The sequence below is a fragment of the Babylonia areolata genome, chromosome 9, assembly GCF_041734735.1.
Source record: "Babylonia areolata isolate BAREFJ2019XMU chromosome 9, ASM4173473v1, whole genome shotgun sequence".
In the NCBI taxonomy this organism is placed as follows: Eukaryota; Metazoa; Mollusca; class Gastropoda; order Neogastropoda; family Buccinidae; genus Babylonia; species Babylonia areolata.
This window is the reverse complement of record NC_134884.1, coordinates 14,482,716-14,502,715: the sequence shown is the minus strand read 5'-3', so window position 1 is coordinate 14,502,715 and position 20,000 is coordinate 14,482,716. Positions and strand designations below refer to the sequence as shown.

The 20,000-nt window shown below is 44.9% G+C and overlaps 1 protein-coding gene across 1 annotated transcript in view; it reads right to left on the bottom strand.

Annotated features, from left to right (window-relative positions):
• LOC143285962 (uncharacterized) overlaps positions 1-19,461 on the bottom strand; it is a 51,033-nt gene extending 31,572 nt beyond the window's left edge. The window contains exons 1-4 of the mRNA XM_076593413.1: positions 19,294-19,461; positions 8,852-9,980; positions 4,278-4,657; positions 1,498-1,649 (exon numbers count right to left, since the gene is read on the bottom strand). Of these exons, the coding sequence (XP_076449528.1) occupies positions 1,498-1,649; positions 4,278-4,657; positions 8,852-9,961 (1,642 nt within the window). The 5' untranslated portion in view covers positions 9,962-9,980; positions 19,294-19,461. The remainder of the gene's footprint in view (positions 1-1,497; positions 1,650-4,277; positions 4,658-8,851; positions 9,981-19,293) is intronic.
• Positions 19,462-20,000: the final 539 nt, after the last annotated feature.

The window sequence follows — 20,000 nt, the reverse complement described above, 5'->3', positions numbered from 1 at the left end:
CCTATATGTCTTGTCTGGTCTGTAATTCTGTGATAATCCCTATACAGGGCAACAAGCCACAATACACAGCGCCTATATGTCTTGTCTTGTCTTGTCTGGTCTGTAATCCTGTGGTAATCCCTATACAGGGCAACAAGCCACACTATACAGCGCCTATGCTTGGTCAGAGACCAAGTTCTATCATCGCTTTGTCCCATTCTCTCAGTCCTGTCAGCGTACACTGAGGGAACGTGTTAACATGATCTCTGTTGCGTGACAACAGCGTGACGTTCCCCACCTGAGGTGTGAGCTGGCATAAGCTCATTTCGGCATTATCCACAATTCTTCCCTTGTACTTTTCCGTTTGTAAGACGGAAAAACCAGTAAACTGATTAATAAATTTGTAATGGACACTCAACATTTCTTCCCCTCCACTCTTTGACTGGTCCTTATTTACGTCTCAAGTCAGTGGAAGACATGTAGAGTATATATTACAATGTTATCTGAACAAATTTATGCTTTTCCCGTTTGTGAAACGAACCTGAATGAAAGTAATACAGAGGAAGAAATGCGGATATTGTCCTCATTCCATGGTAAACCCGCGCTGTTAGTAGGTTTGCACAGACTACGAGGATTGCTTCTTGGATTTCCGAATGAGTTGAAAAGAACAGTAGTAAAGTGCTGAAGACTTTAACGACACCGAAAACAACAACAACAACAATACACACACACACACACACACACACACACACACACACACACACACACCACAGCCGTACAGTCCCCCCCTCAACCTCCACCCCCCCCCCCCCCGCCCCCCACATACAGGGAGGGAGAAAGAGAAAAACAACACAGAGAGAGAGAGTGAGCGAGAAACAGATAGACAGATAAGAGATACACAGAGACATGCTGTGTCAAACAGAGCAGAGATAAAGACATGCAGCTTGCCAATTTAACAAGGACTGTCTAGCAAATAACTAAATCTTTGAAATTTCACATTCGCTATACGAGATAAAAACAAACAAACAAACAAAGAAACAAAAAACATATCCAACTATCAAGTTATGAACATATGTCACACCAGGCAGAAATTGACGCCCGACTAAAACGCCATATATTGTGAAGGGAGCCTCGCTCTCGCCCTGTCTCCCAAGTTCGACAATAAAATCAAACTGAGCGTCTTGTCTTTCGGATGAGACGATAAACCGAGGTCCCGTGTGCAGCACGCACTTGGCGCACTGAAAAAGAACCCACGGCAACAAAGTGTTGTCCTCTGGCAAAATTATGTAAAAAGGATTCCACTCTGATATGTACACAGTTATATAAGCATGCATTTAAGGCCTGACAAGCGCGTTGGGTTATGTTGCTTTCAGGCATCTGCCTAGCAGATGTGGTGTTGCGTATATGGACTTGTCCGAACGCAGTCACGCCTCTTTGAGAAAATGAAACTGAAACTTATATCTGCGTTTCTTCTCGCATGCAATTTTTTGTTAAGAATGTAACGAGCGGAAGTCTTACCCTGCTGTAGCAAAGGAAGGACAGTGGAACGGAAGGAACACTGGTCACGGCGTAGTCCCTGTCCCACACTGTCTCCCTGTGCCGTTATCTTCAGGTACTGGGCCTCACGTGACGTCAGCTTGGGCCAGACATTGCTCCGATCATTAGGGTTTCTGTCCGGATGCAAACAAACGGGTTGGTTATGCTGTTTAACTGGACTGTGAATGTGAAGCGGAAAGGACAGAAAAGTATTGCTCTTATGTCGGTCAAAAGGGGTAGCTATTAAATGTTAGTTACTCTGTTATGTCATACGACATCTGAGTCTTTCTAAATCAAAGATCACGCTCGTGCGAAAATGAGTAACACATAAAAGGGCACAAAGGGTGTGTATAGTTTCCCTCTTCCTCCCTCCCTCCTCCCCTCCCCCCTCACCCCTGCCTCTCCCCCCTTAACCTTTCAACACTGAGAAAAGACTAAACACTACGTTAATATCTGCGATGCCCAGCAAAAAACAAACAAAAACAAAAACACAAAAAAGAAGAAGAAGAAGAAGAAAAAAGAAAAAAGACCCTGTCAAATGAGTAAAAATAATGTGGTCAGAACAATATGGACATGATTTTTGGAATTTGTTGTTCAGCAGTTTGTTAGATTAGAACATTTGTGCCATGCTAACTTGGAAATCCTGAGAGCTGGCCGATCGACAAAAACATACACACTGAGGGCTAACCTGGGTAAACGGATAACGGATGAGATGATGGCTTACAATGTTCACACACTACACAATTCTACTGCATGTATGATAAAACCTTTACACGAATACATAGACCTATTGCAACATTTACTAGCGAAAATACTTCATCGTGGAGGATGCGATCATATCTTTCCTTTACCTGGTCGACATTCATCACAAATAATTCTGTTCCAAGCAAACTGTGGGAAAACAGACATCAGTCACAAATAATTCTGTTCCAAGCAAACTGTGGGAAAGCAGACATCAATCACAAATAATTCTCTTCCAAGCAAACTGTGGGAAAACAGACATCAGTCACAAATAATTCTGTTCCAAGCAAACTGTGGGAAAACAGACATCAGTCACAAATAATTCTGTTCCAAGCAAACTGTGGGAAAACAGACATCAGTCACAAATAATTCTGTTCCAAGCAAACTGTGGGAAAACAGACATCAGTCACAAATAATTCTGTTCCAAGCAAACTGTGGGAAAACAGACATCAGTCACAAATAATTCTGTTCCAAGCAAACTGTGGGAAAGCAGACATCAATCACAAATAATTCTCTTCCAAGCAAACTGTGGGAAAACAGACATCACAAACCTGCCTTCTCCCATCCATCTGTACATAAAGTTAATTACTGCTGGCGCCTGAATGCACTGGCCTGGTGCCCACGGCAGTCATGTCTGCTGGCACATGCTGCTCTGTGCAGCCTTTAGTGATTATCTTCGTGGCCACCTCTCAGGGAGTTCAGCAAAGAAGCAAACAGATCGTTTGGATAGTTGTTGTCAGGGTATGTGCCGGAACAGCAGGCGAGATAACGGCGCATCAGATACTGAACTGAAAACTGCTCCATGTCTGTAATTGTACACTTGTGAACTGGCACTGTAGTATGGATACGTAGAGTATTGAACACACACACACACACACACACACACACACACACACACACACACACACACACACACACACACACACATGAACGTGTTGAAGTCCAGAGAAATTATACCCTTTTCATTGTTCGTGACGGTCAGATTTCCCCAATCGAGAGCAAGGCTTTTTGCTCAACAAATAGTTATTTCCCCTGTTCCAGACGTTCGATCATCATAACGTTGAACTGCCTTTCTCAATGGTGTAAATTTTTATTCAGATAATAAAAGTCTTCCTCCAACTTTCATTCAATGAATAGCTTTACCAAAAGTACTCAGAAATCATTTATATACATTTATTCAATGTGCGTTTTCAGCATAAGCACCATTATTTGATTACTTCCCGATATGACATCATGAGACTTATATACTGAAGTATAGCTCTGCATCAATCCCAGATTGTGAAAACCGGATTCGAATATGATGGAAAATTAATGTATTTGAAGTTATAGATATGTGTGAGATTTTATCATGGTGTCTGTACAAATATTTACTTGAAAGAGTAGATTCCTTGAGTTAAGTTTTTAACCGCGTGTATCAAAGTACTGCCAAATAACTGCACGTAAAAAGGCTGCAAAATGTTCACTATTTCATCAGCCAATCACCCAAGAAAACCCTATTTTAAATGTTTTGAACAATCCTTGCTTGTATGACATTATCGGTTGCAGAACTGTCATAAAAGGCCTGATTTTTAACTTACAACTTGTGAGTCTGAGACAAAATCGTCGGCGTTTGGAGATTCAAGGGAACTGTTATGAAAGGAATACTTTCCCAGCAGAGGAGATGCTCACAAAGACTAGCTTATCAACACCTATTGTCGCCAGTAGGGGAATAGTAGGTATGTCATAAGAATGTTGAAGCAGAATAGGCTCTGCTTGGCATCATATGTGCCGGTCTACTCTGTCTGCAAAGTTGTCATTATCAGCATAACAGTAATGACCATGCGATGGCAAAACTTTGTGACTGTCGTGTACCTCTGCAACTTTCATTCTCTGAGTGATTAACATATTGATATCCATTTTTTGTTTGACTGAGGTCCAAGGCGAGAGGCTTTTTGTAATGTTATCGACTGTAATTTCTCACTCTTGCTTCTTCACACACACACACACACACACACACACACACACACACACACACCACTCACCCAGTCTGAGCAAACCGTGTCCAGTAGCCCATCATCCTACTGGCCAAATCCTCCTCCCCCTGTGTATAGTTGTAGTCCAGGGGCAAACCAAACACAGCCTCTATCTCATAGCCATGCATAGCCCCTGTCCACTCTGGCCAAGGGTTGTTGGAAAGATGATGCTGAAATAAATATAGGTAAACATCTCGGCGGCCCTTCAGAGAGGCGAAGGAGGCGACGAAGTCTTTAGTCGGGCAGACGAACTGGCGGTCTCCACTGATGTCGTCAGCAATCTCCCGGTAAGAACCTCTGTCGGCTGGAACCACTCTGTCCACGTATTGGTACATCAGGGCTTTGTCCACTACCTCTTCCCCGTTCATATTGATGGCGTGCACGAGTTTCTGAAATCACATGTGATGCACGTGGTACAAGACAGGAAACATGATCGTCATCTTCAATAATTGCTAACAATTTTCTTGATACAAATAGTTCCCTTCGTTGCTACAAAATGACAGCAATATAGGGCTGAAACAGACTGGTGATATTAGTGAAAATGAAAATGAAAAATCAAAGGATCACCGGCTCCATTGCAAATGGACTGGATTATTTTTTGGTCAAAACATTTGTAAAGCCCAGAGTGGTTTTGAGTCACACTCAAATCGCACACAATTTTATACAAATGTATGATCTTGTCCATTGCTTTGAAATAGAAGAATAACCAATATTAAAAAGAAATACGTGTGCGACAGAATTACTGTCGCAGATTCCTCCAGAGTTCTGTTTCGCTTGGCCAGTCAGATGATGGGGAAGGATGTCCGAACTGTTCTGCTTAGCAATATACCTTTTGGTCCCCTTCTGAAGAAAGCTAGTCTTGATCCCTAAAACCTGAAAAACGATAGACCAGTATCGAACCTCCCATTTCTGTCTAAAGTTTTAGAACATATTGTGCTTGGCCAGCTTATGAAACACCTTGAGATCCACAGTCTCCTGGAGCCATTTCAGTCAGCGTACAGAAAGGGACACAGCACAGCCTTATCACGTGTAGTCAATGACCTGTTGCTAACATCGGATGCAGGCAAGGTATCCATTCTGTCACTGGTGGACCTTTCTGCAGCATTTGACACAACAGACCACGACATTATGGTCAGAACGTTGTGTGCTGTGTTCGGACTCAATGGTACTGTTCTGAAATGGTTTTATTCCTACTTATTGGGTCGCACACACTCTTTCCTTGTAAATGGAAACCAGTCTGGTCCGTCTGCGCTCAGATATGGAGTACTACAAGGTTCCGTCCTGGGACCAGTACTCTTTACAATGTACACACAACGTCTAAGTTTTATCATCCGACAGTCTGTACCTCACTGTCATCTGTTTGCTGACGATTCTCAACTGCATGATTCTACTATTCCCTCTGAAATTCCATGTTTAGCTTCTAAATTTAAAACCGGTATAGAAAATGTAGCAAAGTGGATGAAACAAAACAAACTAAAAATGAATGATGATAAAACAGAACTCGTGTTGACTAGTACTAAAAGTAAGCTCAAGCAGATAAATACAACGTCTATCATTTGTTCCTGCATAGACATTTCTTTCTCAAGTTTTGTCCGCAATCTTGGTTTTTACCTCGATTCATCCCTCACGATGGAAACTCATGTGAACCACCTGTGTAAAGTTCTTTACTTTCAGCTTCGTAAGATTAGTAAAATCCGCCCCTTCCTGTCTGTTGATGCTGCCAACAAACTTGCTGTTGCCTTTAATTTATCCCGCCTAGATTATTGCAGTTCTCTCTTAGCTGGCCTTCCCAATGATAAACTCTACAAGCTCCAGAAAATACAGAATAGTGTAGCTCGACTCGTCCTTAAAAAGTCGAGGAGAGAGAGTGCTACTGCTCTCCTGCGGACACTTCATTGGTTGCCTGTTCAAGCCAAAATTGAATATAAAGTTGCCTGTCTATGCTTTTGGTGCCTGAATTGTGATACCACATCCTCATATCTTTCTGAGCTTGTTAACCTGTACTTGCCAAACAGAACATTGAGATCTCTTGATTCCTCCCAGCAAACTGTTCCCCGATACTTCCTTAACTCCTATGGAAAGAGGTCATTTTCCGTCTTCGGCCCAATAACTTGGAATTCTCTGCCTGTTGCTCTCAGACAAACAACTCATCTATCTACCTTTAAAGAAAATCTTAAAACTTATCTCTTTAAAAAAAACAACTTGTTATAACTCAAATAGTGCTGTTGTCCCAGGCCCAAGGCAATGTGAGTGTGTGTGATGGGTGAGTAGAGAGAATGGGGGTGGGTAGATGGATGGTGGTGGTGTGGTTCGAAAGGGAGAATGACTGCCGGTTTTTACCCCTTTTACCTTTTCTATCCAAAACTTTATTTTACAATTCTTACAAAATCTATGGCATGCAGGTTACAATTATGCTCCATTTTAATGGATGTATTTTAAGTGAAAATTGCTGTTATCTCAGCCGTTTAATCGTGTGTGTGTGTGTGTGTGTGTGTGTGTGTGTGTGTGTGTGTGTGTGTGTGTGTGTGTGTGTGTGTGTGTGTGTGAGGGTGTGTGGGTGTGTGTGTGTGCGTGGGGGTGTGTGGGGGTGTGTATTTGTGTGAGTGTTGGAGTGTAACAGTTGTAGTATTGAGAGTATGTTACTTTGTGAGTTTTATGCATTGTGTTTTTATAATATTAATGATTCTGTTTTATGTTTCTGCTACTTTTTATATGCTTACTTGTTTCACTTTAGGTACTGGATTGTAAAGCGCTTAGAGCTTGCTTGTGCTTGTATCATGGCGCTATATAAAAATAAAATATTATTATTATTACTATCATTATTATTATTATTAGCATGAAAATATGCTTTCAATGTTCTAGATTACAATTTCACGGTAAACTATTACCCATGACTTGGGGAATGACGTATGTAGCTAAATAAGCAGCTTTCCACAAATCCACATTCATCGTAAATGGTCAGCTTACACAAAGGTTTAACCATAATCAAGACAGTTGCCGGGTGAATCGTGTTATCAAAATATAATTCATTCGTTGTGTTGAAACCATAGCCGGGTTGCATGATGCGATCTTTACAGCACTAAGTTTGCTTACAGTTAAGATGTTCCTAAATATACGGAATTTACCAAGGAGTTGGGAACTTTCTTAACGATAAGCAAGCTTAGCGCTGCAAAGTTCGCTCATACAACCCACCCCATGTCTGTTATGATTTCCAAAGAAATTGGACTTTCAGAAACGCATATAACCTGGACCGAATGCAAAATCGGCATGCTTTCTAACGGAATTCGTTTCCCAAAGAATGGGATTAGGAATCGTGTATGCGTTTTATCACCATATTCAAGAGAATCGTTAGCCTCGAACCTTCGTGGCGTGTGTTAGGAAACAGTAGGTCTTAATGAGCAGACCCACAGTAAAATAATGTGGTTCTGAGTACATCATTTAACAAGATATATACAAATTAGCTTTCTTAAGAAAGCTTAAAACATAGACGGGAAAGCATTGCTCAAATTCTTTTTAACAACCCCAGCCATGGGTAACAGTCCCACCAGATGAGGAGCCATCTTTTGGGGACGAAAAGACCATGGGAGTAAACCCAAACAGAAAAAGATACAGGAAGCTGACTGAGTTGCTGAAGCCACTGAATGTCAGGACTGAAATCACTCCGGAAACTTCCTCTGGCGGCGTTGGTGCCCAGCGCATTGCTCATCTCTGCTCTGAATCATGCTTGCCAGCCCTGTGACTAGGTTTTCATACAACATGCCTATGCTATTGCCATGGACAGGACTCTCCATCTTCACCCTTATAAGCATCGAAAACACGTGGGAGGCAGCAGTCAAGCTGCTGAATTAGCACAGATCATCAGGTCCCTTGAAGCTGAGATCGATACTAACTTTGGAAAGGTTGTCGAGACATGAGAAGAAGCTGATCTCTTTCCATCTGCGCTGCGGTCAGTATATCATGGCAAGACAAGGTTCCAAACGCCATGGCACTTCCCGAAGAAATAAAGGCTGACGTTCTAGGATTGGACTGCTTAAGCTGTGAATATGTTTATAAGTTTGTATTTTGAACTCAAGAGAAAGATACAAAAATGCTGATGTCTTGAATAACAATACTATAACAATCATCAGTTTATAATGGAACCATTCTTTCATGGATTGCTGCAGTCTGGCAGTACGTGCTCGGTGGGTACGTCATGTCTGGGAAGTGTCACGTCTGGTTCACTGGACGTATTACATCATTACCCTCGGCCAGCTTCTGTTCCGTTGATACAACAGACAAGTGCATTAAGTGCTGCGGTCATAGAAAGAAAAAGGCATACAACTTGAACTATCGCCGCACACCACTTTATGTCAGCTTCTATATATATATATAAATAAACAGGGAACGTCCTAAAAAGGGAAAGCCCAAATCCATTCACACACACACACACACACACACACACACACACACACACACACACACACACACACACACACACACACACACACACTGAGACACTCCTCCATATACGCACACAACCTCCGAATATTCCAGGACCAGCACATAAGATTACAGAAACTTTCTGCAGGACTTCAAGAACATACCTTAAACTCTTCATCAGTGATGTGTCCAGAGTTGTCCAGGGGGAACAGCTCGGGGAAGCCGTACAGCAGGAAGTACATGCCCTCATCCGCGTTCACGCCGATCAGAATCTCCGTGTCCTTCACAGCTCCTTTGCCAAGCAGCGTCCAAGGGTCCTCCGGGAGGAAATAGTTATCCACCACTGGCTTGAAGGGCAGGTCCAGGTAGATACCTGGAGTTTTCAACCCCCACTGTGCGCTGGTCACGTTCTCTGCACTGACTGCCCGCAGACACTGCACCATGCTGGGCACTGAATCCTTGGAACAGCCCAACATCCCAGACAGCCTTCGTGCCCGTTTCCTGGCTTCAGGTTGTAGCGTGAGGATCATGTATGACAGGGGAGATCCGCTCTGCATTATGGCACGAGTGAAGTAATTCGTGGACACAGGTGACATCAGGTGAAATCCCACACTGATGGATCCTGCGCTCTCTCCGAAAATGGTGATGCTGTTCTGCTGACCTCCAAAGTTGGCGGCATTGTCATAGATCCACTTCAAGGCCAACGATTGGTCCAGCAGGCCCATATTCCCAGGAGCATCCGTGGTGCCGGTGTAGAGAAATCCTAAAGGACCTACACGGTAGTTCATGGACACCACAATGACGTTCCGTGTGACGGCCAGCTTGGATCCATCGTACACATCCAGCATGGAAGAACCTGCATAAAACCCACCTCCATAGATCCATACCATGATAGTTTTAGGTTGACGGGATCTTTTTGGAACCCAGACGTTGAGGTAGAGACAGTCCTCACTCATGGGAGTGTTAGGGTTCCACATTTCCACCCCAGGAAACCTGTCAAAAGCCGTGTCTATGGACTGGAAACAGGCGTTGGGTTTGGTGACTGTGGACTTGATGTCCGTCCATGGCTCAGCAGGCTCTGGACGCTTGAAGCGAAGTTCTCCCACTGGGGGCTTGGCAAAGGGGATGCCATAATAAACATCCACGTCATTCCCACGCACCGTTTTCCTCACTCCCTGAACGCGCCCCAGTGTCGTGTCCACAACATCAGCTTGCCTGGCATACGTGGCGCTGATCACCAGCAGAAAGGTCAAGGCTGTCGCTGATTCGGCCATGTTCCCATCCACAGTGACCCTGCAGTCAGAGGTGAGAGGTAAGGGGTGAGGTAACAGGTGAGAGGTGGGGTAACAGGTGAGAGGTAAGGGGTGAGGTAACAGGTGAGATGTATGGGGTGAGGTAACAGGTGAGATGTAAGGGGTGAGGTAACAGGTGAGAGGTATAAAGGGTGAGGTAACAGATGAGAGGTAAAGGGTGAGGTAACAGGTGAGATGTAAGGGGTGAGGTAACAGGTGAGAGGTATAAAGGGTGAGGTAACAGATGAGAGGTAAAGGGTGAGGTAACAGGTGAGATGTAAGGGGTGAGGTAACAGGTGAGATGTAAGGGGTGAGGTAAAAGGTGAGAGGTAAGGGTGGGGTAACAGGTGAGAGGTAAGGGTGAGGTAACAGGTGAGATGTAAGTCTTGAGGCAACAGGTGAGATGTAAGGGGTGGGGTAACAGGTGAGAGGTAAGGGGTGAGGTAAAAGGTGAGAGGTAAGGAGTGAGGTAACAGGTGAGATGTAAGTCTTGAGGTAACAGGTGAGATGTAAGGGGTGAGGTAACAGGTGAGAGGTAAGGGGTGGGGTAATAGGTGAGAGGTAAGGGTGAGGTAACAGGTGAGATGTAAGTCTTGAGGTAACAGGTGAGATGTAAGGGGTGGGTTAACAGGTGAGAGGTAAGGGTGGGGTAACAGGTGAGATGTAAGTCGAGGTATCAAGTGAGAGGTAAGGGGTTAGGTAACAGGTGAGAGGTAAGGGGTGGGGTAACAGGTGGGATGTAAGGGGTGGGGTAACAGGTGAGATGTAAGTCTTGAGGTAACAGGTGAGATGTAAGGGGTGAGGTAACAGGTGAGAGGTATAAGGGGTGAGGTAACAGGTGAGATGTAATGGGTGAGGTAACAGGTGAGATGTAAGGGGTGGGGTGACAGGTGAGAGGTAAGGGGTGGGGTGACAGGTGAGAGGTAAGGGGTGGGGTGACAGGTGAGAGGTAAGGGGTGAGGTAACAGGTGAGAGGTAAAGGGTGGGGTAACAGGTGAGAGGTATAAGGGGTGAGGTAACAGGTGAGATGTAATGGGTGAGGTAACAGGTGAGAGGTAAAGGGTGGGGTAACAGGTGAGATGTAAGGGGTGGGGTAACAGGTGAGAGGTAAGGGGTGGGGTGACAGGTGAGAGGTAAGGGGTGGGGTGACAGGTGAGAGGTAAGGGGTGGGGTGACAGGTGAGAGGTAAGGGGTGGGGTGACAGGTGAGATGTAAGGGGTGGGGTGACAGGTGAGAGGTAAGGGGTGGGGTGACAGGTGAGAGATAAGGGGTGGGGTGACAGGTGAGAGGTAAGGGGTGGGGTGACAGGTGAGAGGTAAGGGGTGATGTAACAAGTGAGATGTAAGGGGTGAGGTGACAGGTGAGATGTAAGGGGTGGGGTGACAGGTGAGAGATAAGGGGTGGGGTGACAGGTGAGATGTAAGGGGTGAGGTAACAGGTGAGATGTAAGGGGTGGGGTAACAGGTGAGATGTAAGGGGTGGGGTGACAGGTGAGAGATAAGGGGTGGGGAGACAGGTGAGAGGTAAGGGGTGAGGTAACAGGTGAGATGTAAGGGGTGAGGTAACAGGTGAGATGTAAGGGGTGAGGTAACAGGTGGGATGTAAGGGGTGGGGTAACAGGTGAGATGTAATGGGTGGGGTAACAGGTGAGAGATAAGGGGTGGGGTGACAGGTGAGAGATAAGGGGTGGGGTGACAGGTGAGATGTAAGGGGTGGGGTGACAGGTGAGAGATAAGGGGTGGGGTAACAGGTGAGATGTAAGGGGTGGGGTGACAGGTGAGAGGTAATGGGTGGGGTGACAGGTGAGAGGTAAGGGGTGGGGTAACAGGTGAGAGATAAGGGGTGGGGTGACAGGTGAGAGATAAGGGGTGGGGTGACAGGTGAGATGTAAGGGGTGAGGTAACAGGTGAGATGTAAGGGGTGGGGTGACAGGTGAGAGGTAAGGGGTGGGGTGACAGGTGAGAGGTAAGGGGTGAGGTAACAGGTGAGATGTAAGTCGAGGTATCAAGTGAGAGGTAAGGGGTGAGGTAACAGGTGAGAGGTAAGGGGTGAGAGGTAAGGGGTGAGGTAACAGGTGAGAGGTAAGGGGTGAGGTAACAGGTGAGAGGTAAGGGGTGGGGTGACAGGTGAGAGGTAAGGGGGGGGGGGGTAACTGATAAGAGGGACGTGGAAAGGACAAAGATTAGTAGGAACGACAAGGTGTGGAGTGATGGCCTGGAGATAACGCGTCCGCCTAGGAAGCGAGAGAATGTGTGCGCACTGGTTCGAATCCCGCCACAGTATTTTCTCCCCCCCCCTCCACTAGACCTTGAATAGTGATCTGGACGCTAGTCATTCGGATGCAACGATAAACCGAGGTCCCGCGTGCAGCATGCACTTAGCGCACGTAAAAGACCCCACGGCAACAAAAGGTTTGTCCCTGGCAAAATTTTGTAGAAAAATCCACTTCGATAGGGAAACACATAATACTTGCAGGTAGGAAAAAAAAAGTGGCACTCTCAGTGCAGCGACGCGCTCTACCTGGATATGGATACTTATATAGCGCCTATCCTCGGTCGGAGACAAAGCTCAAATCGCTTTAGAAACACGGGGTCATTTACTCAACAGGCTGCCTACCTGGGTAGAGCCGACTGACGGCTGCCATTGGGCGCTCATCATTCGTTTCCTGTATCGTTCAATCATATTTCAGGCACGCACACATACACACTCAGACAAACATGTAACATTTTACGTGTATGACCGTTTTTGTTTATTTACGCCACCATGTAGGCAGCCATACTCCGTTTTCGGGGGTGTGCATACTGAGTATGTTCTTGTTTCCATAACCCACCGAACGCTGACATGGATTACAGGATCTTCAACGTGCGTATTTGATCTTCTGCGTGCGTATACACACGAAGGGGGTTCAGGCACTGGCAGGTCCGCACATATGTTGACCTGTGAGATCGGAAAAATCTCCACCCTTTACCCACCAGGCGACACCGAGATTCGAACCCCGGGACCCTCAGATTGAAAGTCCAACGCTTTAACCACTAGGCTATTGCCTGGGGAGAGCAGCCCGAAGTTCACTCAGAGAAATCTGTTGTGACAAAAAAAAAAGAGAAATACAATACAAGCCAAGGTAAAACGCTTGCAGCAACACTTGGGTGGGCTTCAGTTTAGGTCGTTTGATTCATGACAAGAAGTGAAGTATCTAACTATAATTTCATCGTCGTCAGATGACTACTACGTGATATTAGTCTGCTCTCTGTCTTACTTTGAGATAATTTCGAAGATGGTTTTGTCTGGAAGACAAAAATTTATAATGTTTCATGATTCAAATTAGTTTGTGTTTTTCAAACATGTTAACATTTCACCAAAACACAAAGCTTTCTTTCAGTTTCTAATGTCCGTATCCAACTTACTGTGTGAATATATCCGTGAAGTTTAACTCGACACGTGTACAGTTTCCTTCCATGCGCTGTCTCCTTGAGCAAGCACGTGCATGCGCGCGCGCTTGTATGTTTTGTGGAAGTGTGTGTGTGTGTGTGTGTGTGTGTGTGTGTGTGTGTGTGTGTGTGTGTGTGTGTGTGTGTGTGTGTGTGTGTGTGTGTGTGTGTGTGTGTGTGTGTGTGTGTGTGTGTGTGTGTGTGTGTGTGTGTGTGTGTGTGTGTGTGTGTGTGTGTGTGTGTGTATCTGTGTGTGTGTGTGTGTGTGTGTGTGTGTGTGTGTTGTGTGTGTGTGTGTGTGCGTGTGGACGCGCATATAGTTGAAGTCAACTTCCTGAAGTAATGTGCGTCATGCTTTATACTGAGTGCTATGTATAGTTATTTTTGTTGTTGCTGTTTTTCTTTTAGTGTAAGTTCCAGTTTCTTTGAACAGAACACTAATAAGTTAGAAATATCGCCACTATTGGTATTGTTCTGATTAGATGAAGACTGATTTGCATACAATTCATAACTGTGTGGAGTGATGGCCTAGAGGTAACACGTCCGCCTAGGAAGCGAGAGAATCTGAGCGCGCTTGTTCGAATCACGGCTCAGCCGCCGATATTTTCTCCCCCTCCACTAGACCGTGAGTGCTAGTCTGGACGCTAGTCATTCGGATGAGACGACTCGTAAACCGAGGTCCCGTGTGCAGCATGCACTTAGCGCACGTAAAAGAACCCACGACAACAAAAAGGTTGTTACTGGCACAATTCTGTAGAAAAAATCCACTTCGATAGGAAAAACAAATAAAACTGCACGCAGGAAATTTTTTTTTTTTTAAATGGGTGGCGCTGTAGTGTAGCGACGCTCTCCCTGGGGAGAGCAGCCTGAATTTCACACAGAGGAATCTGTTGTGATAAACAAAGAAGAAATACAAATACAAATAACTAGATCGTCTGATGTATCGTTTCTCCCTGGTTGTTCTCTGTGGAGTTGAGCTTGGTCCTTGTGACATTTGGAGTCATCGTTGTCACTGTCACTGACTTTCCGTGTATTTCCACATAGCCTTTGGCCTTTGACATTCTGACAGACTTTTTTTTTTTCTTCTTTTCTTCTTTTTTTTTTCTTTTTTTTTTTTTTGCAGGGGTTGGGGCAAAGGGGGCGGGGGGAGGGGTTGGGCGAGTGGGGGGGTGTGGGTATGATGCATTCAATGTTTCTGATTATGGAAAGTGTGCAGTGACAGGTAACATAAAATAACAATTAAGTTATTTTATGAATGGATGATAAATGGATGAATGAACGAACGAACGAACGAACGAACGAATGAATTAATTAATGAAATGATATGCAATCAAATACATATCCATGCTGTTTAGTGCGCTGATGATTGAAGGTTGATACAAAATCAAACAAAATTATGATATGTGTGTGTTTGTGTGTTTTTGTGTGTGTGTGTGTGTGTGTGTGTGTGTGTGTGTGTGTGTGTGTGCGCGTGCGTGCATGGGTGTCTGCGCGAGTGTCTGTACGTACATCTGTTCATGTCGGTATCGTGGCATCCGGCCTGGTCTGATCCCGCTCCCCCTAATTCTGTCTCATGACTGCTACAGTGGTAATGGTTCATGCTACTTCGATTGTCGACTACCGGGCCATGACCAGGCATGCAAGGTAAATGTGGCGCTGTGCACTGCGCGCCTCTTGCTGTTCATCATCAGTTCAGTTCAGTTCACTTACTCATGGAGGCGTCACTGCGTTCGGACAATTCCATATACGCTACACCACATCTGCTAAGCAGTTGCCTGACCAGCAGCTTAACCCAACACGCTTTGGTGTTGAGAAAAAAAGTGCATGAACAAGTAAATGGATACATCATTGAATTGATGAATAAATCAGTAAATGAACAGATTGATAAAGAAACGACTCAGTAACATAAAAAAGTAAGCAGATGTGTGTGTGTGTGTGTGTGTGTGTGTGTGTGTGTGTGTGTGTGTGTGTGTGTGTGTGTGTGTGTGTGTGTGTGTGTGTGTGTGTGTGTGTGTGTGTGTGTGTTCCTATCTTTCTCTGCATTTGTCTCCAATGTCAAATCATTACAAAATGACGAGTACGAGAAATTTACAGCTGTTATTCCCTTGGTTGCTGAAGGCTGGTAAAACCAGACCAGTGGGGCCTGAACTTGAAATGTAGTTTCTACTTTTATGTACTTATCAACCTATATTGCTCAACAAACGTAATGCAGTCTGAAGGGGGAAAGTCTGAATAAAGAATGATGACTGACATCCTGACATGTAAGCTTCGTCTGAGATGACAGCCCTATAAGGACGAGTATACTCGGCAGCAGTTATCAGTTACTTAACTCATTCTACTCCAGGTTCGAGATAACTCGTACCATGATTACTTCCCCTGTGGACCAGGTACGAGTATTCTCATACCAACACACTGTTCTAATTTCGTTTATTCTTGCTTGGTACAGTTGGCATTGTAAACTGAACCGTTTACTGATTCCGGAAGTATGAACACGAAGCCTTGTTTGACCGATTAAATCAACAATTTTCCATCTATTTTCGTCGTTTCAGCGAACCACCCTGTTTTTTTCTGCAGTGGTTTCATGCAGTGCTGGCCCTGGGGAGTTGTATTATGCATGTAGCTGTGAGGTAGAATGAGTTAATGATTTCCACTTATGTGTCTTAAATGAAGTGGTAAGTGGTCAGACATGGTCTTCATTGCTGCCAAAAGGAAAATCTCTGTGCCAAAGTATAGACAATAAAATGTGTGTATTGTATCGGCAAATCAGTTTTTTGTTTTTGATACTTTAGGTTCTTTGTTGTTTGATCACATCACTTGACAAGGAACGGTACGTTTTTTCTCTGTATCTTGACTCATCGCCGTTCATAATCAGCCCTTATGCAATAGTGTCATCGGCAGACTTAATCATGTTACAGTCGTCAAGCTTGCACAGTCCTTGTGAACCATGGTTACAAACGTGAGGACAGAACAAATCCTTGCGAGGCGCCTATAATAATAATAATAATAATGTACATTTATATAGCACCCTTTCTCTCTAATAGCTCAGGGCGTGTGTGTGTGTGTGTGTGTGTGTGTGTGTGTGTGTGTGTACGACTATGACCATCAGAACAGCAGAGGAGGCAACTGCTGTTCCGACTATTTGGGCTAGAATTTGATTATAGTGGAGAGTGTCTTGCCCAAGTACATCCCCACTCTCTCGGCCAAGAGGGTTTTAGGACAGTCGGCGTTGGGATGGTTCCCAAAGGCCAACTAGCCCACAAGGCTGCAGCACTAAGAGCCAGTGCAATTTTGCCTCCTAGTTTGAGAGTCATAGTCCTTCACAAAAGACTAAGCTGTAAATGGTTTCCCATTGACTGGAGAAACAATTGATAATACAGCTCTCACTTTGCTGTTGGCCCAAATGTAAACTTATGTCAATCTGTGATATAAGCCGAGTGTTACATAAATCATTCATGACCACTTTTTCTCACCACCAGCACTCCCCCCCTCCCCCCACACACACACTCCCTTTCCCACTTTTCATACATCCAAAGTGAGCTGACACGGGTGGTGTTCGAGTTCTCATGGGTCTATATTGCGCATGCCTATATTATGCCTATATTGAGAATGCGGGCGAAAGAGGTACGACCATCAGCTTTAACAACTTGTGGTCTGCATCGTTGAAAATATAACATCCACGCAGAAACTGATTCAGGCAGCAAGGCAATTCGGTGGACACAATGACTTGCAAAATGATCAAACGTCGACTGCCTAAGCTTTCTGTCAAACGCACACAATCCAGCCACATTCATGAAATTATTCGGTTGACATCTGTTGCTTTGGATAAAAAGTACATAAAGCAGACCGAGAGCGGAGTGTTATTACCCATGTGATTTCTGAAGCCTGTCATATGAGGAACATATTAGCGGACACATTGTTGTGAATACATATGCAAACAGACTTTATTTGACTGACTTTGATTTGAGCTTGTCTTTTTTATGTCAATCTCATTGAAAGTAACAACAGACTTTGTTTGACTGATTTTGTTTTGAACTTGTCCTTTTAATGCTAACCTCACTGAAAGTAAAAACAGACTTAGTTTTACTGATTTTGTTTTGAACTTGTCCAAGACTTTATTTGACTGATTTTGTTTTGAACTTGTCCTTTTAATGCTAACCTCACTGAAAGTAACAACAGACTTTGTTTGACTGATTTTGTTTTGAACTTGTCTTTTTAATGCTAACCTCACTGAAAGTAACAACAGACTTTGTTTTGAACTTGTCCTTTTAACTCTCTCCATACGAACGGCGAAAGAGACGACGTTAACAGCGTTTCACCCCAGTTACCATCATCAAAATATTGCAAGCGGAAGGTTCTTATACTGAAGAGGTGAATGTTGACAAAGAATACCACAATTCTGACGACGGAAGCTAAAGGTTGGGTCATTCAGACACCCACTGGACATCCGAGGGGTCTGTGTAGAGGAGAAGAGAGGACTGGCCGTACTGAGTGAGTTAATGCTAGCCTCACTGAAAGTTTAACACCGCTTGGGGTTTCCAGCCCTGATATGGCCCCTGGAGGTCGACTGGGCCATGATTTGATTTGACCTCTCTTGATCGCTTCTCCTCTCAACCCTCTCTGTGTCTTTCTGTCTGTCTCTGTCTCTGCCTTTCTGTCTCTGTCTCTCCCTCTCTCTCTCTCTCAATCTCTCTTTCTCGTTGGGTTACGCTGCTGGTCAGGCATCTGCTTGGCAGATGTGGTGTAGCGTATATGGATTTGTCCGAACGCAGTGACGCCTCCTTGAGCTACTGAAACTACTGATACTGAAACTCTCTCTCTCTCTCTCTCTCTCTCTCTCTCTCTCTCTCTCTCTCTCTCTCTCTCTGTGTCAATCTCTCTCTCGACCTGAACTGTCTCTGCACCCCCAACTTCCCGCTCTCTGCCTTGCTGTCAGGCGCCTTCTCATCAATGTTTTTAGAGCTGGCGAGGAGTCAAAACGAAGGGCATTTCAAACTGTGTGCCACGTGCTTCGACAATGAACTGAATACAAGTGCTCTGTCTGTCTGTCTGTCTGTCCGAGTCTGTCTGTCTGTCTGCAATCTGTGTGTGTGTGTGTGTGTGTGTGTGTGTGTGTGTCTCAAACTATTGCACAGGTATATGATAGGCACAATAGCACATATACTAGTTCGCGTGCTTTGCTTATTGCCTTTTCAAAATCAGTATTTCAGCTTGTCTACCCCCTCCCCACCTCTCTCTCTCTCTTTCTATGTCTTGTACACAACCACACATACAGGCATATACACATTGCTAAGATAAATGTTACTTAATAAATATATATATATATATATCAACTTTAAGCTTAATGTATCCCTTTACTAACATCATTCCTCTAATGCATGAGCACCGGCTAAACCAATGATGAACAATAAACATGATCAGTTATCACATTTGAAACCGTGGCATAGCCGCGCCATCACTATATCAATTCCGCACGGCATTTTTGCGGCTGGCAGTCGTGTTTTACTGACCGACGGGCGTAATAGCCGAGTGGTTAAAGCGTTGGACTGTCAATCTGAGGGTCCCGGGTTCGAATCACGGTGACGGCGCCTGGTGGGTAAAGGGTGGAGATTTTTACGATCTCCCAGGTCAACATATGTGCAGACCTGCTAGTGCCTGAACCCCCTTCGTGTGTATATGCAAGCAGAAGATCAAATACGCACGTTAAAGATCCTGTAATCCATGTCAGCGTTCGGTGGGTTATGGAAACAAGAACATACCCAGCATGCACACCCCCAAAAACGGAGTATGGCTGCCTACATGGCGGGGTAAAAACGGTCATACACGTAAAAGCCCACTCGTGTGCATACGAATGAACGCAGAAGAAGAAGAAGAAGAAGTTTTACCTACCTGTTCAAATTCCAAGAAAATGCATGCAAGATATCTAGCCGGACGGAGCCACTGCTTCGTTCGAAAGGCACAACACACCACTCTGCGGCCACAGAGCAGCACCGCTGATGATCAACTGGGCTTCACAGGGGTTGCAGTCAGCGGGAAGTGGTACCCATCCGAGAGAAGAGCGTCTGCAAGCATCAAGAGCCAGCATGAGAGAGTGAAGGGAGGGAGGCGAGTTGGGGGGGGGGGGGGGGGTTGGGGGGGGGGTGAGAGCGGGGAGGGGGTTGAGGTAAAGAGGGTGAAGAAGAGGAAGAGTGAAAACCACTGAAGGCCAAATGCCGGTGTCAAGTACTGGTAGTCCCCCTCCCCTCTCGTATTTTTCACCCTAAGGGGGGTGGTGGTGGTGGTGATCATTTATCCACCCCCACCCCCCCTGCTCTCCTCCAGTTCAGAGCCACTCCAGTTAACTTCCCCCACTCACTCCCCTTCTCCCGTTTATTTATCTTCCACTCTTATCCGTATCACAGACACGCAGCACAACTTGGTTCTTGGGGAAAAAAAAAAAGTGGGCGGAAACAGTTAAAGGAGATTATTTTGATTGTATTGTGTCGTTGTTTCATCACAACATTATTTTTATTGTATTATGTCGTTGTTTCATCACAACGTAATCCAATAATCAGTAACACAAACCCCATTTCCCCACGAAAGGGGATGGCATCTGT